The 14034-nt window shown below is 43.5% G+C and overlaps 1 protein-coding gene and 1 long non-coding RNA gene across 8 annotated transcripts in view; one reads left to right on the top strand and one right to left on the bottom strand.

Annotated features, from left to right (window-relative positions):
• CTPS2 (CTP synthase 2) overlaps window positions 1-8905 on the bottom strand; it is a 109994-nt gene extending 101089 nt beyond the window's left edge. For 3 of the 7 annotated variants that reach the window (XR_004483222.2, XM_033427902.2, XM_049704757.1), the window contains exons 1-2: window positions 8461-8662; window positions 2039-2243 (exon numbers count right to left, since the gene is read on the bottom strand). Coding sequence is in view for 4 of the 7 variants with exons in the window: in XM_033427902.2 (XP_033283793.1) it covers window positions 2039-2243; window positions 8461-8628 (373 nt within the window). In the remaining 3 variants the exon portion in view is untranslated. Of the gene's footprint in view, window positions 1-2038; window positions 2244-7723; window positions 7833-8460; window positions 8663-8684 lie in introns of those variants that run through there. The other 4 variants (XM_012532936.3, XM_033427903.2, XM_033427906.2 and 1 more) reach the window with 4 other exon arrangements.
• LOC125963058 (uncharacterized) lies at window positions 8849-13961 on the top strand. Its single transcript, XR_007474823.1, has 2 exons — window positions 8849-9053; window positions 10175-13961. It is a non-coding gene; the product is annotated as an uncharacterized LOC125963058 (long non-coding RNA).
• Window positions 13962-14034: the final 73 nt, after the last annotated feature.

Consider the following 14034-nt stretch of genomic DNA (forward strand, 5'->3'; position numbering starts at 1 on the left):
AGAAAGACGACAGAGACTGAGTCAAATTATGCCATTGCATTGAAAAGTTCTACTTCAACAAAGGCATATTTCATATTCACTAATATCCCACAGAGCAAAACAAATCACATGGCCAGATAAGGTGACTGACCTCTCTGGTTTGCCCAGGAGTAAAAGGGTTCCCAGGATTCAGGAGTTTCAGTTTCAAAACCAGGAAAGTTCCAAACAAACCAGGAAGAGTTAACCATCCTACATGGCCAAAGGCCAAAGTCAGTGGGGCAGGGAATTTACTCTACCCAGGAAGCTGGGTGATAGTTTCAAACAAACATACAATCTTCCATAGACTTAAATAAGCCACTCCACCGACAAAATGAAAATCAAAGAAATCTAAATTAACATAATGAGATACCCGGGAATTCTCTGCCAGTCCAGTGGTTAGGGCTCCACGCTTCCACTGCAGGGGGCACAGGTTCGATCCCTGGTTATTCCTTTTTTTGGTTGTTTGGTGTACTCTCAGGTTAGTAAAGTTTAAAAAGAATAGTATTCAGCAAAGGTATAAAGAAAACTGAAACACCTGAAAAACATACCTACCCACCAAATCAGAAATTCTGTACCTAGGCATTTATGTTAAAAAAATAAATTTTAAAGTTTCCCTTCACAGTGTTGTTTATAATATCAATAAATTGGAAATGATTTCCTATTATTGTATAGATTCTGTGCAGCCTTTAGAAGTATAGAATCTATTAAAATGTCTACAGTAGATTAAGTTTTAAATTTTTGATTGAAAAATAGTATGACTAGGGGAGAGATAAATTGGGAATTCAGAATTAACGGATACCTACTACTATATATAAAACAGATAAACAACAAGGACCTACTATATAGAATAGGGAACTATATTCAATATCTTATAAAAACCTATAACGGAAAGGAATCTGAAAAAGAATATATATATGTATAACTGAATCACTTTGCTGTATACCTGAAACATTGTAAATCAAATATACTTCAATTAAAAAAATAGTATGACTAAGATTCAGTTCATTTAAAGTTCAAAAATAAGCAAAACTGATCCATAATGTTAGAAGACAGGATAATGGTTACCCTGGTCGTTTCAGATGGGGAGAGACTGGAAGGGGCATAAAGAAGGTTTCTGTTTCTTGAGCTGGAGGCTGATTACACATTATGTTCATTTCATCTACTGGTACTTATGATTTATACACTTTCTTGCTTGTATGTAAAAAGTTTAAGAAGAAAGTATATAAGGGCTAGTGCCTTTTTTAAGATAATTAGTATAGGGAATTCCCTGGCGGTCCAGTGATTAGGACTCTGCACTTCCACTGCAGGGGGCACAGGTTTGACCCCTGGTCAGGGAACTAAGATCCTGCATGCTGCGCGGCATGGCCAAAATAATAATAATAAATAAATAAATAAAAATAATTAGTATAGGGCTTCCCTGGTGGTGCAGTGCTTGGGAGTCCGCCTGCCGATGCGGGGGGTGCGGGTTCGTGCCCCGGTCCGGGAAGATCCCACATGCCGCGGAGCGGCTGGGCCCGTGGGCCGTGGCCGCTGAGCCTGTGCGTCCGGAGCCTGTGCTCCGCAGCAGGAGAGAGCACAACAGTGAGAGGCCCGTGTACCGCAAAAATAATAATAATAATAATAATTATTCCAAGTGGTGGGAAATGGACGATTTTTATTTTCTTCCGGTCATTCTATATTGTCAATATATTCTATATTGTCTGAGTTTTTCTCTTAACAATGAAATGTTGAGAAATACATTACCTTTATGATAAAATAAAACAAAACATAATCCATACTACAAAAGGTACAGGGAGAATGGTATCCTCACACACTGTTTTCCAAAAGGGTGGACTCATTTAGAATGTCATCAGCAATCAGAAAAAATGTATCAATAACCATGAGAACATTCACAGATCCAAAATGTATGACCCAGCAGCTCTACTTCTGGAACTCTATCCTAAAGAAATGACCCCAAATACAAGAAAGAACCTCAGTTTAACCCAGTGCTTCATAGGGGGGAAGTGGTCCTCCCTCATACCGTGCTCATAAGGTGAAAAAGTGCCCGCATCGATGTTTATATAGGGGTCGATTTTGATGGCAGTAACTCGGAGTCCGCATGATTTTAGAATCGTCCCAATGCTGCTTGCTATGATCCCTTTACCGATGCCCGAGATGACCCCACCAGTGACCAAGATGTACTTCATTGGCAGAGGAGTGGCTGAGTGCCAGCACCCAGATAGAATCTGAAAGGTAATGAAATTAAGGGTCAGGGAAGAGAAACATGTTCTTAAACCAGTAAAGTGGAGAGTGTGTTGGACCAGAATTTCAAAAGCACACAGCACTTTTTCTAAGTATTTGAAACAAAGTCTTATCGTCTAGGTTTTTCTTTCTTGTCGACATGCAGGAAGCTCTGGATTCAGCAAAATGTCTGGCTCCATTACCCTGATTTTACATTTACCCCAACTCTGCCATGTGACAAACTTCATCATAAGAAGCCAAAATTCTCTGGGATTCAGAAGCATGGTAAAATTTTTAAGAGATCAGGCTCTGGAGTCAGATCTGTAGAAGCTATACCTGGGCGAGTTACTAATCCTTTCTGTACCTGTTTCTTCATCTGTGAAATGGAATAAAAAGTACCAATCCCAATCCCTTGGAATATTATTCAGCACTAAAAAGAAATGAGCTACCAATCCATGAAAAGACGTGGAGGAAACTTAAGTGCAGGTTACTAAGTGAAAGAAGCCCATCTGAAAAGGCACATACTGCATGATTCCAACTATATGACATTCTGGAAAAGACAAAACTGTGAAGACAGTAAAGTGATCAGTGGTTTTCAGAGGTTAGTGCGGGAGGGAAAGATGAATAGGTGGAGCACAGAGGATTTTTAGGGCAGTGAAACTATTCTGTATGATTCTATAATGGTGGATACAGGTCATTATACATTTGTCCAAACTCACAGAATGTATAACACCAAGAGTGAACGCTAATGTAACCTATGGACTTGGAATGATAATGATGTGTAGCTTCATTGACTGTAACAAATGTACCTCTCTGGTTCAGGATGTTGGTAATGAGGAACGCTGTGGGCATGGGGCAGTGGATGTATGGAAACTCAGTACTTTCTGCTCAGTTTTGCTGTGAACCTAAAATTGCTCTAAAAATAGCCTATTTGGGGGGACTTCCCTCGTGGTGCAGTGGTTAAGAATCCGCCTGTCAATGCACAGGACACGAGTTCAATCCCTGGTCCGGGAAGATCCCACATGCTGCGAAGCAACTAAGCCCATGCACCACAACTACTGAGCCTGTGCTCTAGAGCCTGCCAGCCACAACTACTGAGCCTGCATGCCACAACTACTGAAGCCCACGCGCCTAGAGCCCGTGCTCCGCAACAAGAGAATCCACCACAATGCGAAGCCCGCGCACCACAACGAGAGCAGCCCCCGCTCGCCGCAACTAGAGAAAGCCCAAGCACGGCAACAAAGACCCAACGCAGCCAAAAATAAATAAATTTTTTTAATTAAAAAAATAAAATAAAATAAAAGATAGTCTATTTTTTAAATCAGTATTCAAATATGCCAACATTTTAAAAAAATCTTGGGACTTCCCTGGTCTCCAGTGGTTTAGACTGCGCTCTGAATGCAGGGGGCCCAGGTTGAATCCCTGGTCGGGGAACTAGATCACACATGCCACAACTAAGACCTGACGCAGCCAAATGAATAAATATGTTAAAAACAAAACAAAATAAAAAATCTTGCAGATGGTTGTGAGGATTAAATGAGCTAAGGTACAGATCAGAGGTCAGGAAACCAGGGCCCATAGGTCACATCTGGCCCACTGTCTGTTTTTGTATGGTTGCCAAGCTAAGAATGTTTTATATTTTAAATGACTGAGAAAAGATCAAAAGAAGAATATTTCATGACACATTAAAATTGTATGAAACTCAAACTTCAGTGTCCATAAATCAAGTTTTATTAGCACACAGCCATGCCCATCATTTACATATTGTCTCTGGTGGCTTTCTGGCTACAATGACAGAGCTGAGTAGCTGGGAAAACAGAGACCTCTGGCCCACAAAGCCTGAAATATTTTCTATCTTTTATAGAAAATATTTGCTGATACCTGGCTTAGAGGGGGTCAAAATTGACCCCTATATTAACATACAGTAAGAACTTAGTAAAAGTTAGCTACTAATGTCACTATTAATAATAATAAATGTATCCTCCTTAACTATGCATGTGGAAGACTGAATCTGTTCCTTACCCATCCATTTCACCATGCAGAAATATTCAAGCAGAAAAAAAAAAGATAGAAAATATTATGTCATAAAGAAATTTTATTTGACTTTCCTGCTGCTGTCTGATTCAAACCCTTTTGTTTTAGAGGCAGACAGGAAGCCCAAGAGCTACTTGGGCTACTCTACTCTGAGAACTATTGTTTTCCCCTTGAGCCTGGGCAGGGGCCTTCTGCCCTTGCCATTTCACCATGCACGTGAAGGTGAGCCTTAACGGCGTTATTCGTGTGGTCCTGACATGCAAACAAACGGCCAACCAAGACTATTAATATAAAATCGCAACTACAAGAAAAGAGAGTAACTAACAAAAGCTAATAACTATAAATCCCACTTTCTATTGTAATTCACAAATGTTTTTAAATACCTGGATATCAAGCTCAAATGCAATCAGGTAGGAATGATTTCAGCTACCCGCTTATCCTATCAGCCTGTCTTTCCCAAAGGAATGCCTATTCTGATTTTGTAGTTTCCTCTACTTTCAAAACCAACTAGCTTGGGTTTCCCTGGTGGCACAGTGGTTGAGAATCTGCCTACCAATGCAGACGACACGGGTTCGAGCACTGGTCTGGGAAGATCCCACATGCCGCGGAGCAACTAGGCCCATGAGCCACAACTACCGAGCCTGCGTATCTGGAGCCTGTGCTCCACAACAAGAGAGGCCGCGATAGTGACAGGCCCGCGCATCGCGATGAAGAGTGGCCCCCGCTTGCCACAACTAGAGAAAGCCCTCGCACAGAAACGAAGACCCAACACAGCCAAAAATAAATAATAAATAAATTTTTTAAAAAAACAACTAGCTTAACTTAAAAGGTGTAGAGCCCTTTCACTTCAGAGCTGTGAGTTCAATTTGAATTAGCTGACCACCGTCAAGGCGAGTAAACTGAAGTCATCCAAAATATACAAGTCCCATCCCAAATGGCTTCCTTAAGTCCCTGCCTTTCTCTACACAAAGGGCCTGCCTTTCTCTACACAACACAGTTGATCATGTTCAATGTCACCGTTCCTCTTTACTACCCACCTGGCCATCCACTCACCTGAGCTAGATTTAGCCTAAAAGATTTTCAGTCCAAACCCAAAATGCTCCTCCTATAGATCCAAAATGTATCTGAATATTCATCTCTTGCCACTTCTACTAGCCGAGGTAGTTGTTAGAGTGGGAATTTCATCACAGTCTTCCCTTACTCAACCCACTGTTGATTTTTTTCTATTTTGATAAGTGTCCCTCCTCTGGAGTCAGACAGCCTGAGCTCAAGTGCTGTCACTTAATAGCTATGACCCTGGGCAATTTCAACTTCTCTAAACCTCAATTTTCTCCACCTGTGCAGTACACAGAACCAATACCAGTGCCAGCCGTATAGAGCTGTGTGGGTATTTACAAAGAGAGCGCCCAAGTGCTAAGTCAAGGTTAGCTCTTATTTTTCAGAGCCCTCTACTCACTGATTCAGTCAGCTCATAAACGTTTATGGAACAGGCAGAGGAGGAAAATCTGCCACACCAAAATGTGCCTCTTTGGCATGAGCATTAATTTAGTTTGATTATTTTTAAGAAACAGAAGACTCAGGAAGTCCTTCTTTTTTATTGCCCCCTTTGCTGCCTAAAGAATTTAGATAAAGGGCCTGTTCCTGGCATAGAGCTATCACCAGAGATATCTTCAGAGAATATGAGCTAGATGTGGTCGGGGAAGCTCTTAGAGATCAGAGTCCACTCTGTGTACCACTGTCTCTGCCTGACCTAGCAAACATTTGTTTACCAAAATATTTGCCTTTCCATCTCCATGGTAATTGCCTTCTTCCCTTTTTTTTTTTAAACTATTCATTTATTTACTCTTGGCTGCGTTGGGTCTTTGTTGCTGTGCGCGGGCTTTCTCTAGTTGTGGCGAGCGGGGCTACTCTTTTTTGCAGTGTGCGGGCTTCTCATTGTGGTGGCTTCTCTTGTTGTGGAGCTCGGGCTCTAGGAGCGTGGGCTCAGTAGTTGCGGCTCACGGGCTCTAGAGCACAGGCTCAGTAGTTGTGGCACACGGGTTTAGTTGCTCCGCAGCATGTGGGATCTTCCCGGACCAGGGCTCGAACCTGTGTCCCCTGCATTGGCAGGCAGATTCTTAACCACTGCGCCACCAGGGAAGCCCTGCCCTCTTCCCTTTTGAAGTCCCAAACTACTACCCACAACATCTTCTTTTGTCTTGAGCTGAAGATGGTATTTAAGGCAAGGGTTTCAACCATTTTAGCAAGTGACTAAGTTTTCCTGGGTCTCTCCCATGTATACACGTTATTAAACTTTTATTTGATTTTCTCCTGTTAATCTGTCTCATGTCAACTTAATTCTTAGACCAGCAGAAGAACCTAGAAGGGTAGAAGGAAATTTTCTTCCTCCCAGACAAATTATACGCTTGACGTGTTCCCAGGTCCTGCAGATATGGGGGTGAACAAAAAGTCAAGGTCCCTGTCCTCTTGGTCTTCACCTTTCCTGTTGGATAAAGGGGCAAATAAGCTGTTCTGTAACTACCTTATTCTGGCACCGTCACACTATTAAAATGACTTCCCATTTGTAAAAGTTAGCAAAATGGAAAAATGCCATAGAAAACTGGAGAGTATTTATGAGAAGGCACATTATGTGGTTGTAAAAAGCCTAAGAATCTTTCATATAAGGTATGCTTATGTTACACAACAGAGCAGGATATAAAATTAAATATATTATTATCTCAACTGTTTTTTTTTAATTAAGACTGGTCAAATTACACCAAAATGCTACATTTTAATATATATTTAGGTGGTTGGGTTGCAGGCAATTATTACTTTTCCATATTTTCAAAAGCACAAGATACCTTTTTAAGCATATCAGACATTTTACAAAGTCCTTTTCGAAAATGTAACAATATCAAGGAGACACCTAGTCCTTTCTATCTATTTTAAGCAAACAAGTAAGTTTAAAGCAAAATTTTAAAACAACAGGCAAAGCAGGTTCTTCAAGCTACTTCTACAATCGGGATTTTTTTTCTCTTGTGAAGACCATTATTTACATTTACTCTTATATGCAGTGAGCAGACCCAATTGTCTGTAAAATAGGCATGTGTAGGGCTGTCCACTGTCCAATAAAAACATTTTAAAAAATTACACTGTAATTTTAAATTTTCCAGTAGCCATTATAAAAAGTAAAAAGAAACAGATTAAGTTCATTTTAATAATATCTTATTTAACCTAAGGTATCCAAAATACCTATAATCAGCCCATAATCAATGTAAGAATATTTGGGTGAGATAATTTACATCCCCTTTTTTTTTTTTTGTAATGTCTTCCGAAATTAGGTGTGTCTACGCACAGCACATGTCAACTCACACTGGACAGTGCAGGCCTAAAGCAACTAAAAACAGATGCACCAATAGATACCTTCTCAATGACGGCCATTTAAAAAGTAGTCAAAAACAAGAGTACTTACTGCATAAGCCCACCTTATGAAGTTCTAGAACAGGCAAAACTAAGCTCTGATGGAAATCAAGGGGTGAGGGCGGTTGTGGATCGACCGGAGAGGAGCACGAGGGAACTTTCTGGAGTGATGGAAATGGTTTATGTCTACGTTGGGGTAGTGGTTACACTTGTGTATAATTTGTCAAAATCCCCGACCTGCACGCTTAAAATGGGGGCATTTTACTGAACGTAAATTAGACATCAAATGTGGAGAAACTGTTTTAGAAAGAAAGCTATGTTGTAGCAGCAGCGGACTCGGGCTCAGAGCGCCCTAACCAGCTGCGACCCGGGAAACGCGAGGGTCGCGGTTTAACTAGCGCCCCGGGCGGGGGAGGAGACAGAAAGGCCATCTCACTCCGCGCGGGGCTGCACTTCTGCCAACGCCATCTCGGGGCTCCCGGGGCCCGGGGGCAACCGGGCGGGGGCCGCGACGGGCCCCAGCGCCCGGTTCCGAGGCGGGGTGCGCGCCGAAGCGCCGCTCGCGTACGCGGCGCTCCAGAGCCCGGGCCGCGGGCCGCCGCAGGGCGGACTCCCAGGGCCCCGGCCTTGCCCCGCCGCTGTCTGCCCGCGGGCAGAGAGCACAGGGTGCTGGGACGCGTGCGGTGGCCGCCCTCGGAGGGGACAAAGGCTCCCGGTCCCATGTGCGCGCCGGGCTGGGGCCGCGGACTGGAGGGCGGCCCCGGCGCTGAGGCCCTGACGGGGAGTTACCTGTGCTTTGGCGGCGGCGGTGGCGCGGAGGGTGGTCGTTGGAGCCGGCGAGCTCCGCCCCGAGGCCCGCCCGCGCTCACCTGTCGGGCTGGGGAGGGGTCCGCCGCCAGAGGCGTCCCGAGTCGCCCCCGTGTCCCTCCCGCCGCCCGCGCGGGCCTCGGGGTGCATGGCGCCCTCCTCGCCCACCTCCCCCTCTCCTGCAGCCGCGGGCCCCACTGACTCACGCCGGTGAGCTCGGGGTTGGCACCCGGGTTTGTGCAGTGCTCCGAAACAAGCGCCCAAAAGTGACTCCTCAGGCGTTGGTGGCTTCCCGTCACCCTCCGCCCTGGACGCACTTGGCCCCAGGCCAGGCTCAGCCCGGGGACTGCTCCTCCCCTCCGCGGCTTGCTGAGCACCGGCACCTCGGAGACTCGGGTGAACGCCAGGTCCCGGCGCCCCGGCCCCTCGGCACGCCCAGACCCTGTTCGGGTCCTCGCGTCCCGCTCTCGGCGCCGGAAAGAGCGTCTCTCGGTCACGGAGAGCAACTGCGGGAGCGCCGAGCGGAGGACGACGATCAGATGGGATGCCGGCCTTTGAGGGGCTCACAATCTGGGGTGAGGGCTACACCTCTACTGGAATCAGTAAGGTTCCTGGAACAGTACGCGTGTAGCAAAAATTAAAATTTAAAATGCGAGGGGCAGAAGGACGACAATCAGGGCTTCGCCGAGTGACTTTTTAAAGAGTATTTGGAGGATGGTTAGTGCCTTGGTGCCAGGAAAGGACACAGGAGGTTATTAAGGCGAAGGGAAGAACATAAACCACTGAAGGAGAAAGGATCTAACTAGGGACAATAGGAGGGTTTGGAATCAGACGGAAGGGTTAGGAAAGTGGTGAAAATTTTGAATGACCAGGTGAGTCACTAGAGGGCTGAGTGAGGAGAGCATCATTGAAGACCCAGTGGAGTCTAGAAACCATCATTGTGTAACGACCTCCAGCTATAGTTGTGCAAGATGTCTATAGGTCGGTATATAAATATTGATATTGATAAAACCAGAGTTTGCTGGTTGAGTAGAGTAGAAGGATGAGAGTGAGGAAGTTAAGAGCACTGAAAGAATGTGATGGTAGTGACGCACCAGGGGTCTAGTCCCCAGAGGAAAGGAAGGGAGAGGAGCAGGGAGTGGATAGACTGGAAGAGAGAAAAGAGATGGACCAAAAGATGAGGGCCTGTGGGAATGAAGGAACTGAGGAGTTGTCACCACAGTGTGGGTGTCGGCGATGTCAAAGGGGAAGCAATTCCAGGAGATGATCCAGTTTAGGGTCTGACTCTGGAACGGAGTCAAGTGAGATGGGCGTCACTGGAATTGGGTCTAGCGCCCACCAGGCCAGTGTGGGGGACATTGAAGGCCCCCGGAAAGATGGCGGAAATTGGAGGAGTCAGTTGAGGCCAAGGAACCAAGTCTCCAGTGAATGTGGAGAAGCAGCCCCGAAGCTAGTAAATGACAGCAACAAAGAAGGGTAGAGGGATGTCTGGCAAAATTCGATGAGTTTCAAAACAAAAGGGAGTTTCTCCCTATCAAGAATGACAGAGCAGTGCCATGGAGGAAGCAGTAAGGAGCTGAGGATGGTGTTGTCAACTTCTGGGAAAAAGAAGAGCTCCACTCAGCAGGAATGGTAGGGGAGACCCAAGTCTCCATGGAGGCCAAGAAAATTTTTTTTTTTTTTTTTTTTTTTTAAGGAGAAAGCACCTTTTAAAAAGGCCGGAAGCACAGAGGGCTTTCTTGTGAAACAAGTCTTCCAGAGGACCCAGTGGGAAGAATGCTTGTGAAACAGGTTGACATGGACGGTGATACTTAATACCTGCCACATATGTAAGGCTTCCCTCCACATTTCGGTACTTTGTTTCCTTTTTACAACCAGGACAGCTATTAAGATCCCCTTATTATAATGAAGAACCTAAGGCTTAGAGATGTGAAATGCCCTGACCAAAATATCTGTCCCCAAAGTCAGACTCTTCACCACAGGATATAAGGCCTCATCCTTATTCTATTAATCTACGAGGTCAACAGATGAAGGATACTTTGTGAATACAAAGGGGTTATGATAACTATTGCATCATTAATCCAAAATGGGAAAATATTTGAGCAGAAAAACAAATTTGATAACAGGGTCCAGATTGATTGATTTGTGTGGGATCAGAGTGTACACTCATTCAACAGGTGTTTTATTCATGGACTATATAGCATTGAGGATAAAAAAAGAAGAAAAAGAAGTCTGTCATTAAGTTGACGGCTTGTGTTCTTTTTTACTTTTTTTTCTTTTTTTTTTTGGCAGGCGCCGAGTGGCATGTGGGATCTTGGTTCCCCTTCCCTGACCAGGGATTGAACCCATGCCCCTGGAAGTGGGAGCGTGGAGTCCTAACCACGGGACCACCAGGGAAGTCCCTCGTGTTCTTTTATAATCTTTTGTTTTGAAGAATTCTAACCTTCAGGACGATTGTGAACCCTGGGGAACATGGACTTCGTCATGATTTTGGGTGGAGATAGAGCAAAAGTAAGGCTGAAAGGGATGGCCCCCACCTCTGCTATCAGAAGGGTCAGCACTGTATTCCTTTCATAGGTGAAGAAACTCGAAGGGGAAACGATGAGTAATGAGTCAAGTTTACTCACCCATTAGATAGTGGAGTTAGCACCCCTGTCCTAGGCTTCTGACTGAAATTCCAGGCTCATTCCAATCACCCTTGAACCAAATATCCTTTTTCTGGAAAGTGTTGACCACTTTCAGGTTCTGACTAAATCCTAGAAAGGCATTGGTCCTATGATATCTCCTGACTTTCAAAGGTTAATCAATACCCAGACTCTAAAAACAGCTTGGAATGTCATTGATGCCACAGAATTGTACACTTAACAATGGTTAAAATGGCAAGTTTTATGTTATATATATGTTTACACAGTTTAAAAAATTAATGGGGCTTCCCTGGTGGTGCAGTGGTTAAGAATCCGCCTGCCAATGCAGGGGACACAGGTTTGAGCCCTGGTCCGGGAAGATCCCACATGCTGCGGAGCAACTAAGCCCGTGCACCGCAACTACTGAGCCTGTGCTCTAGAGCCCGCGAGCCACAAATACTGAAGCCCATGTGCCACAACTACTGAAGCGTGCGCGCCTACAGCCTGTGCTCTGCAACAAGAGAAGCGACTGCAATGAGAAGTCCGCGCACCGCAACGAAGAGTAGCCCCTGCTCGCCACAACTAGAGAAAGCCCGCACACAGCAACGAAGACCCAACGCAGCCAAAAATAAATTACTTAAATAAATTTTAAAAAATAATAATGGTGTAATACAACAGAAACCATTGAATTGTACAGTTTCGACAGGTGTGGATGGCATGTGAATTATATCTCGATAAAGCTGTTTGGAAAAATAAAGTAGGTTGAGCCTGTTAAGCTAAAGTCCTGGAGCACCCTCTTACACTGTTGGTGGGAATGTAAACTGATACAGCCACTATGGAGAACAGTATGGAGGTTCCTTAAAAAACTAAAAATAGAACTACCATACGACCCAGCAATCCCACTACTGGACATATACCTGGAGAAAACCATAATTCAAAAAGACACATACACGCACCCCAACGTTCACTGCAGCACTATTTACAATAGCCAGGACATGAAGCAACCTAAATGTCCATCAACAGAGGAATGGATAAAGAAGATGTGGTACATCTGTACAATGGAATATTAGCCATAAAAAGGAATGAAATTGTGTCATTTGCAGAGACGTGGATGGACCTAGAGACTGTCATACAGAGTGAAGTAAGTTGGAAAGAAAAAAACAAATATAGTATATTAACACATACATGTGGAATCTAGAAAAATGGCATAGATGATCTTATTTGCAAAGAAGAAATAGAGACACAGACGTAGAGAACAAACGTATGGATACCAAGGGGGAACGGGGGGGCGGTGAATTGGGAAGTTAGGATTGACATATATATACTACTATATATAAAATAGATAACTAATGAGAACCTACTGTATAGCACAGGGAACTCTACTCAGTGCTCTGTGGTGACCTAAATGGGAAGGAAATCCAAAAAAGAAGGGATATATGTACACGTATGGCTGAATCACTTTGCTGTGTAGCAGAAACTGACACAGCAGTGTAAAGCAACTATACTCCAATTAAAAAAAAAAAGTCCTGGACCAGAATTGTAAATATACCTCAGGCTGGAAAACTGGAGAGCAAGGAAATCAGAATTGTAATCTGTCCCCCACATACTCACACAGGTCACTGGAACTAGGCTACTCTTCTCAAGATGGTGGGGGGTGGAGGAATACCTAATGCTTAAGACTGTGCTTGGGAAATACATTCATGAACTCCCTTCTCTGAAGGGGGAGTTTTTCACTTGGCCAGTTTTTTGTTGTTGTCCATTTGTTTACACGTTATTGTGGGAAAAGTTGAATATATAGAAAAGCAAACCTAAAACTCGAACTTCAACAATTATCAATCCATGGCCAGGTTTGTTTCATCTGTATCCCCACCCATTTCCCCCATCCTGTATTAATTTGAAGCAAATGCCAGGCATCCTATTATTTCATTGGTAAATATCTCAGTATGACTCTAAAAGATTAGAACTCTTTTAAATACACACACACACAATTACCACAATTTAAAAATTAATAATTCCTATGTCCATCACACATGAATGGGTAAACAAAATGTGCAATATACTTACAATGGAATACTCTTCAGCCTTTTTTAAGATAGCCTCCGTTTTTGTTATATCACTGGTTGTTTTTTATTTTTTAGATTTCACATATAAGTGATGATATACAGTAGTTGTCTTTCTCCATCTGATTTATTTCACTAAGCATAAAACCCTCCAGGTCCATCCATGTTGTTCAAATGGCAAAATTTCATTCCTTTTTATGCTGAGTAGTATTCCGTTGCATATATATAGCACATCTTTATCCATTGGTCTGTTGATGTACCCTTAGGTTGCTTCCATATATTGGCAATTGTAAATAATGCTGCTATGAACATCGGGGTGCATGTATCTTTTCGAATTAGTGTTTTCATTTTCTTTGGATATATACCCAGAAGAGGAATTGCCAGATCGTATGGTAGTTCTAGTTTTAATTTTTTGAGGAACCTCCATAATGTTTTCCACAGTGGCTTCATCAATTTACGTTCCTGCCAACAGTGTGCAAGGGTTCCCTTTCTCTACATCCTCACCAACATTTGTTATTTGTGGTCATTTTGATGATAGCCATTCTGACAGGTGTGAGGTGATATCACATTACGATTTTGATTTGCATTTCTCTGATGATTAGTGATGTTGAGCATCTTTTATGTGCCTGTTGGCTATCTGTATGTCTTCTTTGGAAAAATGTCTATTCAGGTCTTTTGCCCATTTTTTAATCAAGTTGTTTGGGTTTTTTTGATATTAAGTTGTATGAGCTCTTTTTGTATTTTGGATATTAACCCCTTATCGGTCATATCCTTTGCAAATATATTCTCCTATTCAGTAGGTTGTCTTTTCATTCTATGGATGGTTTTCTTTGCTCTGTAAAAGCTGTTAAGTTTAATTAGGTCCCATTTGT

Source organism: Orcinus orca, chromosome X (assembly GCF_937001465.1).
Source record: "Orcinus orca chromosome X, mOrcOrc1.1, whole genome shotgun sequence".
Classification (NCBI taxonomy): Eukaryota; Metazoa; Chordata; class Mammalia; order Artiodactyla; family Delphinidae; genus Orcinus; species Orcinus orca.